Raw genomic sequence first — 22,094 nt, forward strand, 5'->3', positions numbered from 1 at the left:
CCGACTCACTGCTGGTACATGGCTTTGACTTTGGTGTCGGAACATTAGAAAAGAAGCTGGAAATGACAACGAGTGATGATTTAGAACTTGAACTTGTTTGTGTATTGAACACGGAACCGTGGCTAAGCCTCACGGCCTAGTCACTGATACATCATTCTGTGACTCTGCGTGTGAGTGTTGCTGCTTGAGTCGGTCATGGTTAGCCCCTGAGTGAATGTCCTGTCGCGGTCACTCCACAAAGGAGTGGTAATCCCTGAGTGAATGTCCTGTATTGGTCACTCCACAAAGATATGACCGTGGTAATCCCTGAGTGAATGTCCTGTATTGGTCACTCCACAAAGATATGACCGTGGTAATCCCTGAGTGAATGTCCATTTATACAGTATCGTGGCTATGTCAGATGCCGACGCCATAAAGAATACAATAAGACGAGATACAATACTTTGATTTCTACCGAGGTAAGAAAAGATATAAAAATACAAATCATCACTTGCCCATGTGTGGCATGCTACAATTCTTTTGTTTCAAACCCAGGCCAAGGAGTAAATTTAAATGGTAATAACAGCGCAATATGACAAGTTGTTGAAATATATACAATAGAAAGTGGGGCTGGTACGCAGAATACCTCCATGAGAAACATAGTTACTGGATGAATTTTCAAATGTGTAAAGGAGAGAGACCATGTTGTCGATACCTTGCTGGCATTTCGTGGCGCCAGCATTGTTAGAGTCCAAAGCGAGAGGAATTGCAGTTTGATTTATCGCGTCCAAGGACGCTAATGCATCGTGAGCTTGAAATATTAATTTTCTTTGCGCCTATTGGTAAGATAATGACATTGGTACAAGGACGAGAAGGGTACAGTAACATCAAGTTACATGAAATCGAACTGTTAATGAACTTTTTTGATGATATTGTTTGGTAGGATTTGATTTCTGTTGTCGCTCACCTTGTCGACGCATTATACAGGCTGTGTGAAATTGTAATCAGGCTACCGACCATGTAACCCGGTGAGCCCCGTGAGAAAAAAATATGGAGCTAAATTGCCAGCATCACAGACAAAGTTGATGGAATCGGTTGAGACGTCTTTGTTTCGGGAAAGAAAATTTATTCCAACATTATAAGTCAAATTTACATAACTGTGAATATGTTTAAGTAAGGGAATAAAAATGGAAGGTATTGGTCCGAAAAACTGTTGCCGTTTAACTTTAAAGAAGAAGAAAAGGAATAAAATACGTTCAAAACGTATCCTCTACCTTCCAGTCTAACTAGGCTTGGAAAATTGGTCATAAAAGTCATCAATTTTGTTCATCATTTTATGAAAAATATAATTTATTCATCCATGTAGATAGATAGCATAGTATGTTCGTGACATGCGATTGAAAGGTGACCTTAATCTTCTCAGGGGTAACTGAGTTTCTAATAATCAAAATTATGTATTCAGGGTCACATAAGAAGTGATTCAAAAGATATTATATTGTTCTTTTATTTTCAATTCCTCCCATTGCCAATCTTTTTATGGTGGGTTTTGTTATTGATATTGTACTTCCTGACAAAATAAGAAATAAACACGATTGGAAGTAATTTGGAATAATTGGATGGTGAAGTAACGTCAATCTAATCTGCAAATTTAACGTCATACACACTTGTTTGTAAGAGTAATTTGTAATATTGCAACATTCAGCTATAGGGCATATAAATCTTTTGAGAAAATTTGAAAAATATGAAGATCCAATAAACTCAAATTAGTTCCAATCGTGTTAATACATTTTTGCCCAATTTCTTTTGCATATTTACATTCAAGTAAGCTGTGTTCCAGATCTTATCTTGTCCACAAATACGACATTCTCACCACTTAGATTAAATGTTTTGGCCATGCTTTACCCTGTCATTAAATCTCTTTGGAATATCTTCCAATTTAAATCATTCACTGGATTGCTTACGATTCATGTTGAATTAAAACGACTGAGTAAAGGAGTACATTAATATTTTCATCAATGTCGACAACTTTTGTGCCACAATCGTATCTTTGAATGGAAATACTCACCTTTTATGACTTCTCGTTTGCCTCTCGAAATATCATTCCAAAATTTCTTATTTGCTTCTTTAATTAATTGTTTAGGTATATGTCAATCTGATGCCAGGTACCACAAATTTGATGTCGCTTGCGTAGTCGGTAGCAATCATCGCCCTGCCTTAAGGGACAACTTTCATGTATTCCAGACCTTGACACATTTGTAACAGTTTTCCAGCCATATGTATATTACTATTTCCAAACCTAATCCAAAAAAATTGCAACATTTTTTCTAAAATCAGTATAATTCAGCAGGGTTTTAGAACTCCCTGCCTATAAACCTTTGGATTTCTTCTTGTTCAGATTCGCACCTGTTGCTTTTTCATAGTTGTTGAATACTTTTAAAGACTATGTGATACCTTCTAACTATATCTAGTATAAAGTTGAGTCACCTGCATAACTTTTAATTTTGATTATCTATTTGTTTGTCTGATGGAATGAAACCTGAAATGCTGTCATCTTTACAAATATTTTTCTGGCACTTTTACCGTACAGTAAAGGTGATAGAGGGCGCCCTTGTCTCTCTCTCCATGAATATGACCGCGAGTTAGAACGCACTATATTTTACATGTCGTATAGTTGTAAAGAATTTTATTAACCGGAAGATTTCATTACCTAAGTTGAATCTATCAAGGACTTGAAAAGGGAAATCTCTGTTCAGTCTGCCAAAAGCTTTCATTTGGTCCAGACTGATGATAATAAATAAGAGGTTTATGCATCTTCAGTAATATCTCTCGTGAAGACAATATTGTCAACTATATTCCGTCCTGCGGTGCAGCCAAACTGATCTGGAAGACGTATTTTACCAGTTACTCTCCGTAGCCGATTGGCACTTTCGCAAAATTTTATAGTCCACAGCAAGTAGACTTATTGATGCATCTTCCTCGTTTCAATTAGCCAGCGCCCTCGAGTCTAGAATTTACAAAATTTACCTTAAAGCGATGAGCAATTACTTCTATCAGGTTTGCTTACTACGACGGTCAAAGCTAATCTCTCATAGATCTAGAAACGCCACGTGTAAACATAAAGACTTTTGGCAGTTCGATTGACCATGTAATGTCATCGGTATGAAGTGGCATGACACCGTAGCGTAGTGGCCACCAAAGCTGTAAGTCAGACGCCACTTGAGACAGGCTTTGATGGTATGTCTTAAATATATATAAGAGGTATGAAGGAAAAAAGAAAAAATCTGCACAAGAAATTAACGACGAATACCTTGTAGGGTGCAATTATTACATGTAAAATCCACTAACATATAGCTCAGTGCGTAGAGCAGACACTATATATATCTCACGTGTTGTGTATATGTAGGTGAAAATGTAGCGTCATAAAATCAATTTGTCATGTCTAAATAATTGAGTAATGGGAGCGTTTAAATGAACTTGGTCAAGTACGATTTACCACATCATAGCCTTTGTTTGCTACATTCTTAGTTGATTTATGTATTGTGTGCTGAACTTGACTTGAGCTTGAGTGCGGGACCGGTTGCACTTTACGAAAAGGAAATCAACCTTTCACAAAATGGTTGGCCAGTTAAATATTAACTTTGTGATTATTTATAGGTGTGGCCAAGCGGTTATCACATTTACATGCTTCGGCAGGCGTTCCGCACTCGGCAAACAAGCGCATCACATTGTGTTTAGTTGGTCTCCTTCACGACAAGTACTTCGAGTCCGGCACTCTGACAAGGCGCATCTTCCTGTGCGAAGTCCATCCCGCAGCCCGACTGTGCGTGTCAGATCGTCTGTTTTAGGATTTCATGCTCGTTTCAGTACGGATAAAGCCGTCCTCTGCCCAGTACCATCCACAGTGTGTAAGATCTCCAACTGGTCAGTGAAGATTTCTCCAGGTAAGTTGGCCACTGTCATTGTCATGGTGGAAGACAACAATCTCCTGCACGATCTGGCCAAGACGAACAACTCATTCATACCCATTACATCACCTCCACATAGATCATCTCTGAACGGTACCTAGGCTTTAATATACCTTGGTAGAGATGCGTGCTTGATTTACAGAGAAATAGGGTCATGCTGATCGAAAGACCACTTCGAACGTAGTAAAGGCCATAAAATTCGGTATCATTGAAATCACGATAAGAGCATGGGTGAGTCATGTGTCTTGTGCTCTCACGATATGTGTTACGTCAGTTAGTGCCATAGTTTATACATTTCGCGACCCCTGTACACCACTTTTCATTCCTTACAACTTCAATCATCTTATCATATCTGAAAATGTCAGCAAAAGTGTAAGAGTGTTACTTTAAAACTGAAATAACGCACCCCGTGTGAACGTATTACAATATTAAAGTGACACATAAAGTCACCTTCAAAACAGTCGGAGTTTTTGGATGTTTTTTTTCGAAGTGTATCAATATGGTGGACCTGCGTATATAAGCTATTTTTTTCTCCAATGCTCAACATAGTGGACAGTGTGCGACCGATCATAGGAGTTCTCATTATTACTCCCATCTGAATGTTTTCTTGTCAATATTTGACTGTCCGACATAACTTGTCAGACTTAAGAATTCACCGGCGTCACACATTATATTACAGGTTCTGGAGTCTCCATTGCTCCATATCACCTACAAAGAACCCTCATAGAATATTCCATCAGTCAGTTATTCCACAAGTTTCATCCCGTTTCTAGACAATTTCTTTTCAGATAATTGAACCGCTCAGTCAGATACTTATTAACCTGATTTACGCCTAAATTTTTCTTTTTTATTTGTGTGGAGATTCAGCTGACAAAACTCCAATGTCCTCCATAATATTTATATGTGTACACAAAACAATCCAGCGTTTGACCTTTGACCGGCAACAAATCATACCTGTAATCTACACACTAAAAGACAGTCAGAGAAGCGTCACATCAGATCACATTTATGATATGATTAATGGTTTTAAATAGTAACCAATAATATCTGTGATGTTGGATGTAAGGTTTCTATGTGTTTTGCGTGCAGGCTGTACTACAACAGTCAGTTATTTCTGCCCTATATGATGTTACTGAACACCAACTAATCATATATCAATCTGCTGTCACTAGGCGTCACCCTAGACCAGAATCATCTCCTGTTCTGTCTGTCTGTCTGTCTGTCTGTCTGTCTGTCTGTCTGTCTGTCTCTCTGTCTGTCTGTCTCTCTCTCTCTCTCTCTCTCTCTCTCTCTCTCTCTCTCTCTCTCTCTCTCTCTCTCTCTCCTCTCTCTCTCTCTCTCTCTCTCTCTCTCTGCCTCTGCGAGCATTTGTCGATTGATCCATAGACCCTATAAAACTAGGGCCTCAAATGGATCATAAATTTTACAATATATTATATTTACTATATCTATAATTGACTTATACCGGTGAAAATATCGCATTGCCTTACGCTAATTGACTGATTTCACGCCTACGAAATTCACTCAGGTTTGTATCTTGACCACATTAGTTTTCAATCGTATGCATTACAACAGGCCGATAGTGTAATTTCAAATACAATTTTACTTCCTAGGTATGCCATACGATGTATCTTAATCCCTTCACCGGAATAAAATTTAATTGCAAAAAGCAAACCTTGTCAACGTAACAGAAAACGAACTTTACGGAAAGGGTTTTTTGCGAGTAATTTTCCTATTGTATGGTTCAAACATATTGAAACGTACACGCCGAAGTCACAGTGCCGTTGAATAGCAACGTTACCGCCTATGCAGTATACCTAATGGTGGCCATGGAAACATGTTAGATTAACCTTTGACCTTATTCAGAGTTTCTAAGACACTGCACCTTGGGCAGAACCACGAACACGCAGACTGTTGTATGTCAAAGATTAAACCAAAGCAGATGTCTTATTTGCTGATATCATTGCGGCACATGACATCATAACGTAGTGGCCACCAAAGTTATCAGTGATGTATGAATGAATGAAATTTATTCTCGAATCAAAGGCAAGCAACGGCAGACGGGCATTTTCTTTTGCTTTTCGTGTGTGTTTGGGAGGGGGGAGGTGAGTCCATTACTTTTGCTCAGAGGACAAACTGTAGGTAGAGGGTAGCAGGTATAACGTTGTTGTTTTCGGATGTTGCTGGCCCGACAGGAAAAAAGTGTGTGTTGCAACGACACGGTGAGATTTAGTCGTTGGGAGATGGAAACGGGGAGGCTTGGTGGGCGGGAGTATAGTAGAGGTGGGGGGGCAGTTACGAGTAGCTTTCACTTTTCCCGCGGTAATTTGATTTTGTTAAGATATTGTTGCAGTGTAAAACACCTCTGGTGAGAAATTCTCAAAAATTTGACTGCTGCCTTGCAGTCCAGTAGAGATAATCAAAGAAGATCTTAAGAAGTTTACGCCCACTATCCCGATGATTACCTGGATTTACCAGTTTGATGTCTGACGTAAGAAAATTAACGTCAACAGTGACAAACTGATAGCACTGCTACTGCAAATAAAATTATCTTCATGCGTGTGACACATGGAGGGACGCTTCACCGCTGTACAGATCAGCATCATCGCTGTAGTTGCAAGCCTCATGATTTATGTATTGATTTAATTCGTGTCTCCATCGAACAATTTTATCAATGTTTAATTCTTGTCTGGACATTCGTCAGCTGGAAAGAACACAAATACTTGAGGGACAATTAAGGTAGTATGCGCCTCGAAAAAGGAAGACTTTAACTGTTACTCAGACTTTCCTAAAGGAATCTTTCAGCAATGATATTCCAAATACAAAAATAAAAATACCGCCAATGATACGGTATGTTGCTCACATTCGATCGGAATTGGTTCATAGTAGTAGTATTGGTACCAAAGGTAAACGATGAATGTTATTTCTATCTGTTCAGTGCAGCAAAATTCTACATTGATATTATGACAATGATTTCTACACAGTACAACCAGAAAAACAAGACTGACAACAGCAAATATGGTCTGCAACAACATAGGTACCTGAGGTAAACTTTAGAAACATGCATATCAACTTAATCAGCAATTGGACAAGCAGATCCTACATACATTAGCAAATGTCAATAAAAAAAATCAGCCAGAGAAGGCTCGACAAAAAGAAAACGTGGGAGAGTGGGGAAATGTAAAGTAGGCGATTTATTTACAGCCTTGGGGATTTTTAAAATGGTATCAGTAGTATCATTCAAATGTAACAGCACTTAAAGTTTAGTTACAGATGGTGAAATGCCTTGCACTGTGGGGGTGATTATGAAATCTGGAATTATCCTGGATTGAAATTTCTTATCAGTTCATGTGTGTCTTGCATGGAAAAGTTGTAAACATTGGTCCAAAATGAAAAAAATAACCTCAGCTTATTTTTCTGGATCAAATTCACTGCGAATTGATACCAAATATGGCAAAATTATGTTCACGGCCTCAACCACTGTCTCACAACATATCCTGGGTTGGTAGAGGTCATTTAAGGTCGAAGACTGAGAAAATTACCTAAATTATACAAATTTGGGGTTTCCCAACACTTTGAGCAGAAGATAACATCCTTCAGGACTTTTATACCAAATTACAAAGCTATCAGACAAGCAGTTTTTAGCTCCCATAGCCATATGTATATATGGCAATGGAAGCTATTCTTATAGGCTAGGGAACTGTCTGTATGTATGTATGTCTGTATGTCTGTATGTCTGTGTGTCTGTATGTATGTCTGTATGTCTGTATGTCAGTCTGTCAACATCAAAAACTCCAAAACCGCTGCACATTTCATCTTGATATTTGGTGTGTACATGGATGATGGGCTGTAGATGAGATTTTGTTCAAATGAAGTTTTCATTGCCAAAAATATGCAAATTAAGTGAAAAAATGTAAAAACCGTCAAAATTGAAAAAAACTCAATAACCACTGAGCAGATTACATGAAAAATTAGATGTATGTACTTTGGGCTGACCTGAAATGATTGTTAACATCTTGAGTCAGTATCTTGGACTTGCTATTTTTCATGAATTTTTTTGTAATTTTCTCCCATTTTTGGTCAAAAAATCTTCTTCTCTGAAACCACAAGTCCGATTGATTTGAAACTTGGTATGGAAGTGCATAGGAGTGACCTTTCCAAAATTTGGGCAAATCGTGGTGAAATTTGCATATTTTTAGTTTACAGGTCCATAGACTCCCATGTATAAGGCAGATCTCCATAGACTCCCATGTATAAGGCCACGAAAAATAAAAATTTAGTTTCTCATCATATTCATATTGCAAAAAGGATGCAGTGACACAATTTTTAGTCCCCAACGGATGAAGTCCAGTGGGCTTATAGATTGGGTCATGTCCGTCTGTTCGTCCATCCGTGAGTCCATCCGTTCACGCAGATATCTCGGATATTTTGACAAAATGTCATGTGACCTCGATGACCTTTGACCTCAAATATACATATTTGTCCATAACTCAGTAACCACAAGTGCTACCACCCTTCATATATGGTATGATGGGACATCTTATGACGCCACATATTAAACCTCATTAATTATGCGCATATCTAATTTTGAGCGAGCCAATAGAGCTAGAGGTCTGATTTTTGGTATATAGGGATAACTTAGCAATACAATTTTTTTGACAAAATGTCACATGACCTGGGTGACCTTTGACCTCAAATATACATATTTGTCCATAACTCAGTAACCACAAGTGCTACACCCTTCATGTATGGTATGATTGGACACCTTATGACGCCACATACTGTACCTCATTAATTATGTGCATATCTAATTTTGAGCGAGCCAATAGAGCTGGAGGTCTGGTTTTTGGTATTTAGGGATAACTTAGCAATACAATTTTTTTGACAAAATGTCACATGACCTGGGTGACCTTTGACCTCAAATATACATATTTGTCCATAACTCAGTAACCACAAGTGCTCTACACCCTTCATGTATGGAATGATGGGACACCTTATGACGCCACATACTGTACCTCATTAATTATGTGCATATCTAATTTTGAGCGAGCCAATAGAGCTGGAGGTCTGGTTTTTGGTATTTAGGGATAACTTAGCAATACAATTTTTTTGACAAAATGTCACATGACCTGGGTAACCTTTGACCTCAAATATACATATTTGTCCATAACTCAGTAACCACAAGTGCTCTACACCCTTCATGTATGGTATGATGGGACACCTTATGACGCCACATATTGTACCTCATAAATTATGCACATATCTAATTTTGAGCGAGCCAATAGAGCTAGAGGTCTGATTTTTGGTATACAGGGATAACATAGCAATACAATTTTTTTGACAAAATGTCACATGACCTGGGTGACCTTTGACCTCAAATATACATATTTGTCCATAACTCAGTAACTACAAGTGCTCTACACCCTTCATGTATGTATGATGGAACACCTTCATGTATGGTATGATGGAACACCTTATGACGCCACATACTGTACCTCATTAATTATGCGCATATCTCATTCTGAGCAAGCCAATAGAACTGGATGACTGATTTTTGGTATATAGGGATAACTATAGGAGAGAACTTTTTTGACCAAATGTCATGTGACCTCGATGACCTTTTACCTAAAATATATGTTTATGTCAATAAAAAGTAACCACAACTGCTATGTCCTTTGTATTTAGTAGGATTGGAGACCTTATGACAACACACGCTTTACTTCATTAATTATGCACACATCTAATTCTGGGCAAGCGAATAGAGCTGGAGGTCTTATTTTTTGGCATATAGGGATTGATTAGCAATATACTTTTTTTTTTTCAAAATGTCATGTGACCTCGATGACCTTTGACCTTGATTATACATATATATGCATACCACTAATTCTATACCCTCCAATTTTGATCGGATATTAGACCTTAAGATGTCACATCTTGTACCTCATTTATTATGCGCATATGTATTTCTTTGCCGGCCAATACTGCTAGAGGTCTGATCTTTTTTCCCGATTTAAAACCATAACTTAGACATGCCTCATGTGTTTCAAATTGGGAACAACGACCTATGTGCCCATAGATCTCAGCATATACACTCAAGTGATACTTCTTAATGACCACATTTCCCTGCCCCGTCAAGACTAATACTCCTATTACAAGTGGGGACTATGTCATTGTCAATGACTTGTTGAGTTTATGGTTGTATCACAGTATTCGATATTTCTAATTCTGTATTTTTTCCATTTTATATTCTCAATAAATACATTAAACATATTTCACTGTCTCCAGTACATTACATTTAAGTATTTGCAGTTCATGCACTTTATCCCTTTCACACATGTTCAAATATCTGACCAGAGAACAAACACTAAATAGTCCAGGATGGGAGCTACAGTGTCATTGACGCTATTTTTGAGAACAAGTTTTCTTGACCGAAAATGACAAAATTGTTTTTTAAATATGTTTTCTTGAACAAAAATTACAAAAATTGTCTTAAAAATACAAATTTGTATATTTCTGGACAATTTCCACATATCCAACTATTGTCATCCCTGGGCAACTGTACACGAAATATAAAAGCTGTCTCTCCAACAGTTTTAAAGAAAAAATAGTTTTTACAACGGCATAGAGAAAGATAGATAGAGTGGCAACGGGTATTGTTTAAGGCGTGAAGCGGTTACGTAACCCATCCATGTTCACCTCGCCTCAGGTTGCTCTCGCCTCTCTTTTCCGAAGAGTGCCGACCATGAATCCTTCGGTAATTTTCGGATTTTCGCCAATTGTTAAGCGAAAGTATGTGAGCAGAATTGACGTGCTGGCGAAAACGGGAGTGTTTTGAGCTTCAGGAAAATGAGTTTTACCGTTTTAAAAATTCCTCTCATATTTTTATGAATATATAATGAGTGTATTTGAACCAAATTTGAAAGTCTTTCATCGATACTGTCTGGTTTTACTCAATGGTTTACGGTCAGTCATACCGTCTTTCACACGTGCGTCAAGGAAGGACATGTTTATGAAACTGCTGGCGTGTTATGTTTTGATTGCGTGAAGCAGTGTTTCTGGCCTGAGAGCTCACAAAGTAACTATGGTTGCTACGCGACTGGCAGTACGATGCCATCTCGTCGTATTTTTCGCATAATCTCGTGTAATTATCAACCACAAACAAAGCCTCCAAAAAGTTTAACACCTTTGAAGCTCATTTTAATATGAAAAGCCAATAGTCTACCGAGACGACCATGGAACAAAAGGCATGCAAGTGTTGCCACTCTGTCTATATGTTTCTCTGTGACAACGGTAATTTTGCCAATTCTGTTGTAATTTCAAGAAATTAGAAGGGTAACATCCTTGCAAATATCGAACCTAAATTTGAGAGCAATTGGGCCAGCTGTTTCGGAGAAGAAGAATTTTTACTTAAAATGAGAAAAATAACCAAAAAATTCAGCAGAAATTCAAAATTCAAGATATCTTCACAATATACATATGACTGTATAAGGTCCACCTAAGGTACTTGCCCAACTAATTTTCAAAGCAATTAAAACGGTGGTTCTTGAGCTATTAATGTTTTACCATTTTCACATTTTGTAAGCTCATTTGCATAATTTTGGCAATGAAAACCTCTTTTGAACAAAATGCCATCTATTGCCCAGGATGCATCCACACATCAAATACCAAGGTGAAACGTGCAGCGGTTCGCGTGCTTTTGATGTTGACGGACAAACTATACACAGGTACATACATACATACATACATACACACACACAGACATACTGACGCCACCGACTTCAGCTTATACGATAACCTCACATTGATATACCAAATGTGAGCTAAAAATCGGGGATCACCGTGCAAATTTTGGTACTACTACTAGAGAAACAAATCATGTAAGATTTCCCGATATGGAGAAAATAAATTTTTCGAATTTCGAAAACCTAGGACGGCGAATTGTTTTCTTACCGCAATAGCTTTAAAATGAGCTCCACAATTGGTAGATCAGAAAAGAATTATAAAGGTTTGAGAGACCGAATATCTGTCCCAGAGGTAATTTTCAAAGCAAAACAAGCGTGTATATATTAGAAACTCAAGAAAATAGACTTTACGTTGCAGCTGCATCATTGAATTTTTCTTAATTGTGCCAAAGGATTGTGGTACAAATTAAAATTTCATTTCCTTTTTGAAACTGTAAGAGCTGAGCATTTGCTCTGAGTTCCTCTTTTATGTAATATCGTTTAATTTTAGGCCTATACTTAATACATCAGTGAAGATATAAAAGATTTTTCTCTATCTTGAATACCCGCTTTACAACGTTAATATCGATGTTCCGTTTTTATACTGAAAATTATTATATTTCACATTAGTTGGAGAAAGAAAGTATTCAAACCATACTGACCCTGGCTTTCTACTGACCACACCTTTTCTAACTTATCATAAACTTCGTTACGTAATGTGATTTGACCGTATACATGAGATATTTGTCCAGGTCATGTTGATAATGGACACGTCACACCTATGATAGTACGCAGCGATTGGTTTACACGTGGATTTTTTTAAAACCTGAGGGAATCTGATTAGTCGCTCTGTAAATATTCCTTATCAGCGATCTAAGCGATCTCACGTTTACACGTCATACACAAGGTATAAATTTAGTTCGGGTCAAGCGAAAGAAATAACGCCATCAACAATACAGTAGTCTTTATAACAACGTATAGCCCGTACATCGAAACGACAAAAACCAAGCAAGCCCTGACAGAAAACTGGAGTGAACTTGAAAAAGACGAAACACTAAAAAACTGTTCCAAAACCAACCAATAATCGCATTTAGAAGGAACAAAAATATAGGCGACACACTTATAAGCGCCAGACTTCACAAAACTACAATAGCTCAAACTCAGGTTCACACGAACCTACACAAACACAACAAGACCAAACAGTAGACATTCTAGCTTCCCTACCAAACGAACGTGGAACAACATATTATAAAATAAAAACAATCAACCATTCAACACGTCTCACCAATCAAAAATGAATTTTAAGCGACTGATGAAGAAAACTATGTTTTCGAAACGTAGCACCAAAGGATCACAGTGTCAGTAGTCTCTCCAGTGCGGATTAACACAGGACACGTAGATTATGGGTACGTCTCGCCATGGCCAAGCAACATTTTACATAAAACAGTTAAACATGATATACACTTATATTATACACAATATCATACACAAAACGCATACAACCTAAATATAAACGATGTGTGGAGTTGCTTTCCCTTTACTACCAGTTGCTTTCCCTTTACTACCTACAACTCATCGTAAAATGGCATCGTTTTTCTAGCTCTGCCACTACGACGGTTGTTGTCGGACACGGACTTGAACTGAGCTCGCAACCGTTTGATTTTGTTGTGGCATTGTTCCACTGTCCTCTCGAGTCCCTTCTCCCTGGCCTTGGCAGCGACGACTTCATACACTTGCCGATCCCTCGACGTGCCGTCCATCATACGGATGACATTTTCGTCTCTCCAGATTGACATTAGTAGCCTGATCTCTTCCTGCAGCCATTGTGGCCGCGATCGTGAGAGCTTACTTGAACACCGTCCATTGTGGTAATGACCACAAGCCGAAGACAGGATTTAGTTCGGCGTTTAGTTCGGTGTTCTGGTCACACGTGTAAATAGGCCATTGTTTAGTACGGAGCACCGAACTGGACCAGCCCTCCGACACCGAATTAATTTAGTTCTTTGTTAGTTCGGTGTTGTCTGTTCACACGTCCAACTGACACAGGTTTAAATTTATTCCGGAGTCAACTCCGGACTTAACTCACACGTGTAAACCCCCTATAACAGTTCTGTCCCCGGTATCTTTCCACGATCCGAGGGCCGACTCGCAGCCATTTCGAAGCTGTTATCCAATTGGGTGGCTGAATCTTACCAATATAATGAAAACAATACAAATAGACTCCCTAAGTGGCTGTGAATAGTGACAATCGACCAATCAGATATAACCTTGCAAACACGCTGCGAGTCACCGCGATCCGACTCCGGGTGTTATGTAACCAGGTACCGTGTTTACATTTATATTCGGAAACCAAAATGAGGTCATTAAAGAAGGCAAAGGGGAAATTCCAAACGGTGGCGCATTCATGCATTCGGCCTTTCTCGGTTGATTGAATGTTTGGTTTTAACATGTCATTTCTTTGATGTGTGAAACATAAAAGTTGTCTCACAATGAGAACTTATGAGATGGCGTTAATCGTATTGGTATTGAAATTAGAATACCTTCTTGCATTGCAAGTTTTTAGACTGTTTAGTGGTATTTGTTTGGTGGGCAAAGTTGTCAATTTGGCAATGGTGCCATAATTACGTTATCTAACGTCAAACCCAGAGTAATGGCTACAAGTTGTATTACAAAAGATCAAAAATATTAAATCGACAAGCCCTATGATATGGCCATAATATTTGTGTGAAGGCTCACACCAAAATGCAAATACCCAAACAGCCAAAGGTCCGGAATATGCCCTGCTATAGATATCACATTTATCTCTGTTTGTTTCACAATTAATATATTGTTACTCTTTTATGTGTTTGTTTTTTGTTGCAGTGAGCTCGACAAATCCTCATAAATACAAAAGATGGAACCCCAGGAACCGGTAAGGCTACGTCATCTTTGTCCAAATACGCATGCGCACGAACTTGCAGACACTTGTACTCCCTCAGTATGGATCCAGCAAATATGTATTTTCAATATTTGTCTTTTACTGATTTCCATGCGATATTAGCAATTTCCTGATAAAAGTTTACAGCAGCTTTGAACAAAAAATCCTTGAATTAAGATCCAGTCAATATTATACCCACGTGTCTACTTTTTGACAAAAAAATCATGTCTCGCAAATAACACCATCATGAAATATTCTATGTCATTGATGCACCAACATGCTGTGGAGAGTAAAATGAGAAATTCATTGCAGCCTTTGTCGGAAGATCATAATTACTATACTTCTTTGTAATTGGCTTGGCTCATCAGGTTCAAGTCCACCAACCGATGCCCGTTGAAAAGATTGATATGGAAATGGTGAGCAGACCAGCGGCATGTCCACCAGGATTGGAATACATCACTCAAATTGACCAGTTGTTGGTTCACCAACAGATCGAATTATTTGAAGGTAATGTGTTGTGTTTTATTATAATAAATCGCTGTCCTGTGCATACGGACACATATCCTCTATAGAGGTACTGTGATACGGAGTATTTGCTGTTGGTCGATGGAAAAAAGGGGATTTGTTGGTAGTTGGTGATTGCATGCTCTGTGTATGGTATAGGCCGTCACTTTTCCACTTGTCGTGGAAAGGTGTGGTTTACGGGTGATGACGAAATTGAAAGTGATGACGAAAGTGACGACACAGCAAACAGTCGAGATGATGATAGTGATTAGAGTAATGATGACGATAATGATGATGACAACGTACTTCACATGGTGTTATGGTTGCTGGTTAGTGTGTTCAACGTGGAAGTTGCACACTGGTGGCGCTGTTGGTCGACTGGTTCTCCGATGCCTGGCCAGTGAATTGAATGCACACAAAATTCTCCGCATCTTAATCTATTCTCCGGAATATTCAGTTGACACATGACGTATTCATAATTATCGAGATAAAGTTTCGCTGAACCTTTCAATTTCATGTCTGCATACAGCATTCACTGGTTTTGAAACAAACAACAAATACGTCATCAAGAACAGCATGGGACAGCAAGTGTACTTCGCCGCAGAGGGTAAGCATTGCTTTCACATTACGACCGTGAATGTTCCTTTTCTCTGTCAAGGTCGACGCACTAAGCGTTGGAATAGTTTATTGTACCCCATCTGCCTTGTAACTTAGGACCAACTTCAAAATGGAAAACAACGTCGTTGGGCCAACCTAAGGAAATACAGTTTTAATGTGTCCATGAACACCACACACTTTTTTCAGCGTGTTCAGCATTTAGCTTTCTAGGTGTGCCATATGTTGTATCTGATGTTGCATCATTATTTTCACTTTCCATACACAAGAACATACAATTTAAGATTTTGTCTGGGGCAAAAAAGCAGGTGTATGACAAAATAAGTTTCATGCCAATGCATTTGAATTCTTGCAACGCAATCGGTGTTTTGAGTTCCATCTTACCTAATTACTTTGACATTTCATGAAGTCTTCCCAATTTCACAAAAATTAACATAGCTTGGAAGTAACGAGATTCATTTATTAAAAAGGAAAAATTGACTGATTTATTTAAAAGCTGGATTTCAATATCCATGTACCTAAAGTTACCCTGAAACAAAAAGTTCAATCCAGTATTACAATCCTTCTAGTCCACCTCTCCGTATTGCTGTTATTTGTTCGCTCATTGTCTAACACATTTCACTTCTGCTTGCAGAAACGAACGTCTGTATGCGCATATGTTGTGGATCACAGAGAAGTTTTGTAATACACATCGTGGACAACACTCAGAGGGTACGCCCTATGAAATTTCTAACGTTTTCTGCTGGTGTTTTTTCGCATATATTTTTCTCCCAAATACTAAAATTTATCTAGGCATACTTGTCAATTACACAAAACCACTGCATAGGTGATGACGGGCCAGAACATAATTGGATACTTCTATTCCCCCAAGTGACGAGGGCGCTCTTGCGCCACCATTGTCAGTGATCGAATTCCCATCCTCCAATTTTCATTGTCCTCGCTCAAAGAGCTCTACCTTCCGCAATATACAGCGATCTATATGCTTGATTTAATTTATTTCTACAAGTTTCAGTGTTGATATTGTCGCTTTATGATATGGAACGAAAGCTGCGAGATGGCGGTCGTAATCTTTCATTCAAGAATTGTACGACTGTGGGACACACCGTTAATAGATAAAATACACTGTTCCACAAAAGAAATTATTTACTTTATGAAGAGAATATTTCCTGTCAACAGTTTCCTTTCAGAATATCGAAAATTTCTGACATGAGTTCATGTAGTTCACTTCTATATAACTCGACCAGGATCTGTTATGTTCATTCGAGTAATTATTGTGTTTGATCACTCTCCTACAAATTAAGAGAAGAAACATTTTCAATTGATGCATTTCTTGGAATGATGAAAAACTAAGAAAGGAAATTAACTTATAAACAATGGTTGTTTATTTTTTCGATTGTTTACCTGTTATTTATTTCGCTTTGTTTGTATTTACGTTTAAACACACAGGAGGTGATGAGGATCTCGCGAAACTTCAAGTGCTGTGCTGGTTGCTGCTGGTGCGCAGGCGCTGACTGTTGTGCATTCGAAGTTCAGGTTGAAGCTCCTGTGGGCCAAGTCATCGGCTACGTAAGACAAATGTAAGCTGTCAAGACCTATTCGCAGACGAAAGAGTACACTTTCAGAGCGCCCTCATAGTGTGCCATTGGGTGACCGCAAATCTGAAGCCTCTTGGTCTTTGGATTTTACTCCATTCTATTATAGATCTCCTCTTTAATCCTTTGCTCAAATTTTCGTCTATATTATGGAAACTGTAAATTATGTATGTATGTATGTATGTATGTATGTATGTATGTATGTATGTATGTATGTATGTATGTATGTATGTATGTATGTATGTATGTATGTATGTATGTACTTTGTATGCGTGGATGGATCAATGGATGGATGGACGTACGGATGGGTGGTACATAAGCTTATGTATGACTTCATGCATTGGTCATTTTACAAGTAAAACAACTTGATTTTTTTATTTTCCCCCAGGAAAGGCTGTTGGTATTCCTTTGACATCAAGGACGAACATCACGACACTGTGCTGAAGATTGACGCACCTTGTTGTCTCTGCCAGACAATTTGCTGCAGAGCCGATGTGGAATTCCAGGTGAGCGACAAACTTGACCTTTTCTTTGCAGAACGGTTTAAGAATGAGAACGCCCTGCCGCTAGCACTGTATTTATGTTATCTAAGTAAAGAAGTCACAATATATCACTGGCTTCTTACATTACGACAATTAGAGACAATTAGAGACAAATTGTAAACGTCACCATGATCTGCACTGTCCATCGCTAGGTCTTTACCGCTGACAAGAAGGCTGAGGTCGGCAAGATTAGCAAGCAATATCCTGGATTAGCAAGGGAAATGTTCACCGATGCTGATAACTTTGGAGTTACATGTAAGTCAAGTTTATTATCTGGTGGCAGAATTTACATTACGTTAGGCAGACTAGACACAGTATATGCGGCTTGGTATCACAAAACCATTTCAGAGTTACCAACTTATTTCGTTATTTGCACTAACCAAGCTTGGGCTACTCTTGATCAGCCATGTAGCTGTTTTAGTAACAGCAGCCGATAGTTGCATGCAATGCCACGTATTATACCGCACTGCATCCCACATCCGGAACATACTTTTGAGCATTGTTTTATGAATATGAATAAAGTGTACTTTTAGCTGAGAACAAAATCTCTTAAAAGGAAACAGTCGTCGGAACTCAGTGCGCCTGTGCGAGTTTCTTGTTCAAAAACAATGTATTTGGTGCACGATATCTAGATGCAACCCGTCATCATAGCTGCAACATTTAAATTATAGTCGTATTACGATGTAGATTATGACAGACATGTTTTAACTTTCATCAATCACCATTGTACCTTGGATACAGTGTTTGCATTGGTCGTATGGGGCCCATACGACCTTTGAGCGCAGATGCGACGACAGTATCCCTTTAACAGCAACACTGCATATCAAGTGCAATCAGCTGAATGAATCACCCATGCTGATTTATCTATGAATGGGTCAGTGACCTCAAAAAGTGTTGTGATATATATACATTGTACGTGCAATATGTCTATCCCACACACAGGGTTGTGGCACTAATTTGAACTTTAAAGTGACATAAGCTGTAACTTGTGGCAATTTTTAAGTATATTCTACTTCTGTATATCAACTACCGTGTCTGACCCTAATCCGTTTGTCGTGCTGAAATTTCGAGTATTTTTTTTTGTCAACACAGCTTGTATATGTGTAGTGATCATTGTTTATTGTTTACAAATGAATTCTAGTCCGGACTTGAATACAGTTTTGAACAATAACAATGGCGATTATAATCATATAGGGTGTGTTGATATGCTAGATACTTGGCATTAAATTACAGTTTACGGATTCGATGCAGAAAGTGAAGAGAAACCACAAAACAAAAGTTAACGTTCTGAAAAAAATAGCCAAAAGATGCAGCTTATGGAGATTTACTCGTTGACAGTATAAGCAAGACTTGTCTCATGTTGTTCAACGCAGGAAATAACTTGTACGTCGGTCTTTAATGAATATGACACAACTTATAAACTTGATTGTATTACTCGTTTCTATGGTAATCGATTACGTGTTGGCTAATCAAGGCATGAAATGATTTTATAACTGAAGTATCGTCAACTTCGTACCTAGATGCCTCTTTTGTTACAAAATAAAATAAAGGGACAAAGTCGGCTATCTTTCATAAATTTTGTTTGATACGAGACACTACTAATATTGTTTGACATGTTGAAAGAAACTGAATGAAAGAGTGACCATGCATGTATTCGACCCGGTTTTAGACACGATAAATTAAACCATCGCAAAAATGAATTATTGGACATGACCATTAATTCATTTTCGCGATGATTTCATTTAATTTGTCTAAAACCGGGGTAGAATATATGCATCGTCACACATTCACTCAGTATCTTTCAACGTGTCAAACAATCACGATAAGTAGTATCTCGTATCAAACAAAATTCATGAAAAATGGCCAACTTTGTCTCTTTAATTCCTCGATAAAATTTATCGATAGGTTGTAGCTAATAACTGTCTGTGATTTTTTCAATGTTAATTCTCTTCTTGTCAACGGCAGTTCCAATGGACCTAGACGTCAAGGTGAAATCAACCCTGCTCGCCGCCGTCTTTCTAGTGGTAAGTTTCAAAAAATTAGCTTATGTGTTTTTGATAACGGCCGTCAAACTTTCTCGAACTTTTCAGAATCTTTTAAATTCGAAATGCCTTTCTCAACTACATCACCGCTCGTCGTTGTGTTGATGAAAGGTCCTTCAATTTTATGAGGACATCAACGCACCATGTCAACAAACCGTCACAAGAACAACTGAAATGTGACAGACCTCATGTTGAATATCAGTGCTTACCTAGAATTGTGGCCGTTGGTGGCGCACTGCTATTGGCTTCTACAGTGATGAACATGGACGGCGTTGAAAATGTAAAGTTTTCCGGGAGAGGTGGGCGAGGTGTTGTGATACGGATCAAATGAGAATTGGTCGGGCCAGTTGAACAGATATTTGTCTCTCGCCTTATTTGCCAATTTTCAGTCCCTACCATTCCCCCTCATGGTTTCATATGACAGTCCATTGGACTGCTCCGTTTCCGAAAACACGACTTATTTTGTGTGTTTTTTCCTTCTTTCAGGACTTCATGTTTTACGAGGAAAAGAAAAATAACAACAACAACTAAGTTTGGAGGAATCACTCCATTGCAGTCATTCAATCACCATCGATGAGAATTCAGGGACATTATTTATGTCAACACAGACAGGGTGCTTGAAAAAAAATAATTATGATTGTGCTGAATAGTTTTTTCTATACCTGCAATCACACGTTTTTTACGTATTCTAATTTTCTTCTCTGCGAAGGTCGATAGTAAGAAATTAAGAGAACTTCCACATATTCAGGCTATCCAGTATTTACACTTTTTGTGGCTGAAGAGAGCAGTTCTGTGCATTTAAAACCATCTTCTCATGTATTTTGAAGGTTATTACTTGATAATGATTGGAGAACGTGCGAATTAACTTCGGATTACTTGAATGTAAGACTTAAGTGCTCTGTTTTCACTTCAATAAACATTCGATTCGATGATAGGACCATCATCAGGCTGAAAATGTTCAAGTTTCTGTGAAGAGAGAGATTTAGCAAAAGCCATGACGTTTGTGTTCAAAAGACATCCTTACTCCTGTCTGCGAAAATTTCAGATGATACAGCACTTGGTACGCAGAATATAATGTAGTATTTTGTACAGCACGCTCTGAACTATAATAGTCTTGGTTACCCACATTGCACTCGGAAGCTTTCTTGGTGGCGCCCTAATATTGAGGGAAGCCAGCAGGGAATCCCAAGTACAGTCTGGGTAACCTGGACCCGGACAAGAACTGAGTTATTATCCATGTACCAATTTTCATCAAAATTAGTGTTTTCACTATTGATAGCAAGTATCATTAAATCTGCAAATTACTAATTAGCTCATGAGAATTGAAGTTGCTGCATGTCTTTCACTATTGCCATAGTTATGTTTCATTGAATTTTCTACACAGTAAAGTCAGATCCCAGCAAAGCTAGGTTCTATCCATCCCCCCACCCCCAGTTTGGTTGGCTATATCCCTGTATATAAAGTATCGATTGCATTCTTATCTAGTAACACCATTGGAACAAATTTGGGATAATTGGGTCTTCATATTGTTCAACTCTCTCAAAAGTGTTTGGTGCCCTATAGCTGAATGTTGCAATATAACAAATTACTCATAAAACAACTGTATGACTTAGAAAAGCAGATGAGCATATATTTGCATATTGAACAAACATTCCTTCACTATCCAATCATCCAAAATTAGTTCCAATCATATTTAGTGTAGAATATCAGTTAGACACATGAACGCACAGATAGAAATTAATGGTATTTACAGTGGTTTATACGACTTATCCGGACACCAAACTTGCTAATTACCCAGCAACTTCGCTGATGATATTGAGACTTTGATCGGTAATTACCAAGCACTTTGGTAATTCACCTCAAACTTGATACTTGATCTGGCTGCATGAGTGCGCCATGGGGTAAACAATGTGTATACAAAGTCACTGATAAGTATCATACTAGTGCCATAAACTAATTTGTGACCAGGGGTTGACATTCCACTGAACAGCATTCCTCAGTAAAACCAACATATGTACATGTGTGCTGTTCATCAGTGTTACATGTAAAACTCAACTACGGAGAGGTTAGAAGAGTATAATGGGTCGTTAGAGTTTGTTTAATTACTTTTCAGAGCAGCAAAACTATTACTTATGTTACAAAATGTAAAACAAGGGGACATTGGAATTCCTATTACAGCATTGTGAGGAAATCCTACGTTTATATCCAGTTTATTTA

The 22,094-nt window shown here is 38.2% G+C and overlaps 1 protein-coding gene across 1 annotated transcript; it reads left to right on the forward strand.

The window, feature by feature from the left end:
- Positions 1-3,633: 3,633 nt before the first annotated feature.
- On the forward strand, positions 3,634-20,820 carry LOC139137513 (phospholipid scramblase 2-like). Its single transcript, XM_070705666.1, has 10 exons — positions 3,634-3,920; positions 14,528-14,576; positions 14,951-15,089; positions 15,616-15,693; positions 16,336-16,412; positions 17,148-17,278; positions 17,682-17,799; positions 17,988-18,090; positions 19,801-19,859; positions 20,364-20,820. The coding sequence occupies exons 2-10, from the start codon at positions 14,559-14,561 to the stop codon at positions 20,406-20,408; spliced, it is 768 nt and encodes a 255-aa protein (XP_070561767.1). The 5' UTR covers positions 3,634-3,920; positions 14,528-14,558; the 3' UTR covers positions 20,409-20,820.
- Positions 20,821-22,094: the final 1,274 nt, after the last annotated feature.

Source organism: Ptychodera flava, chromosome 7, assembly GCF_041260155.1.
Source record: "Ptychodera flava strain L36383 chromosome 7, AS_Pfla_20210202, whole genome shotgun sequence".
Lineage (NCBI taxonomy): Eukaryota > Metazoa > Hemichordata > Enteropneusta > Ptychoderidae > Ptychodera > Ptychodera flava.

Coding starts and splice junctions, on each gene's coding strand:
- LOC139137513 (XM_070705666.1), top strand. Junction 15,090..15,615: donor ACAGATCGAATTATTTGAAG/GTAATGTGTTGT, acceptor GTCTGCATACAG/CATTCACTGGTTTTGAAACA. Junction 17,279..17,681: donor ATCGGCTACGTAAGACAAAT/GTAAGCTGTCAA, acceptor ATTTTCCCCCAG/GAAAGGCTGTTGGTATTCCT.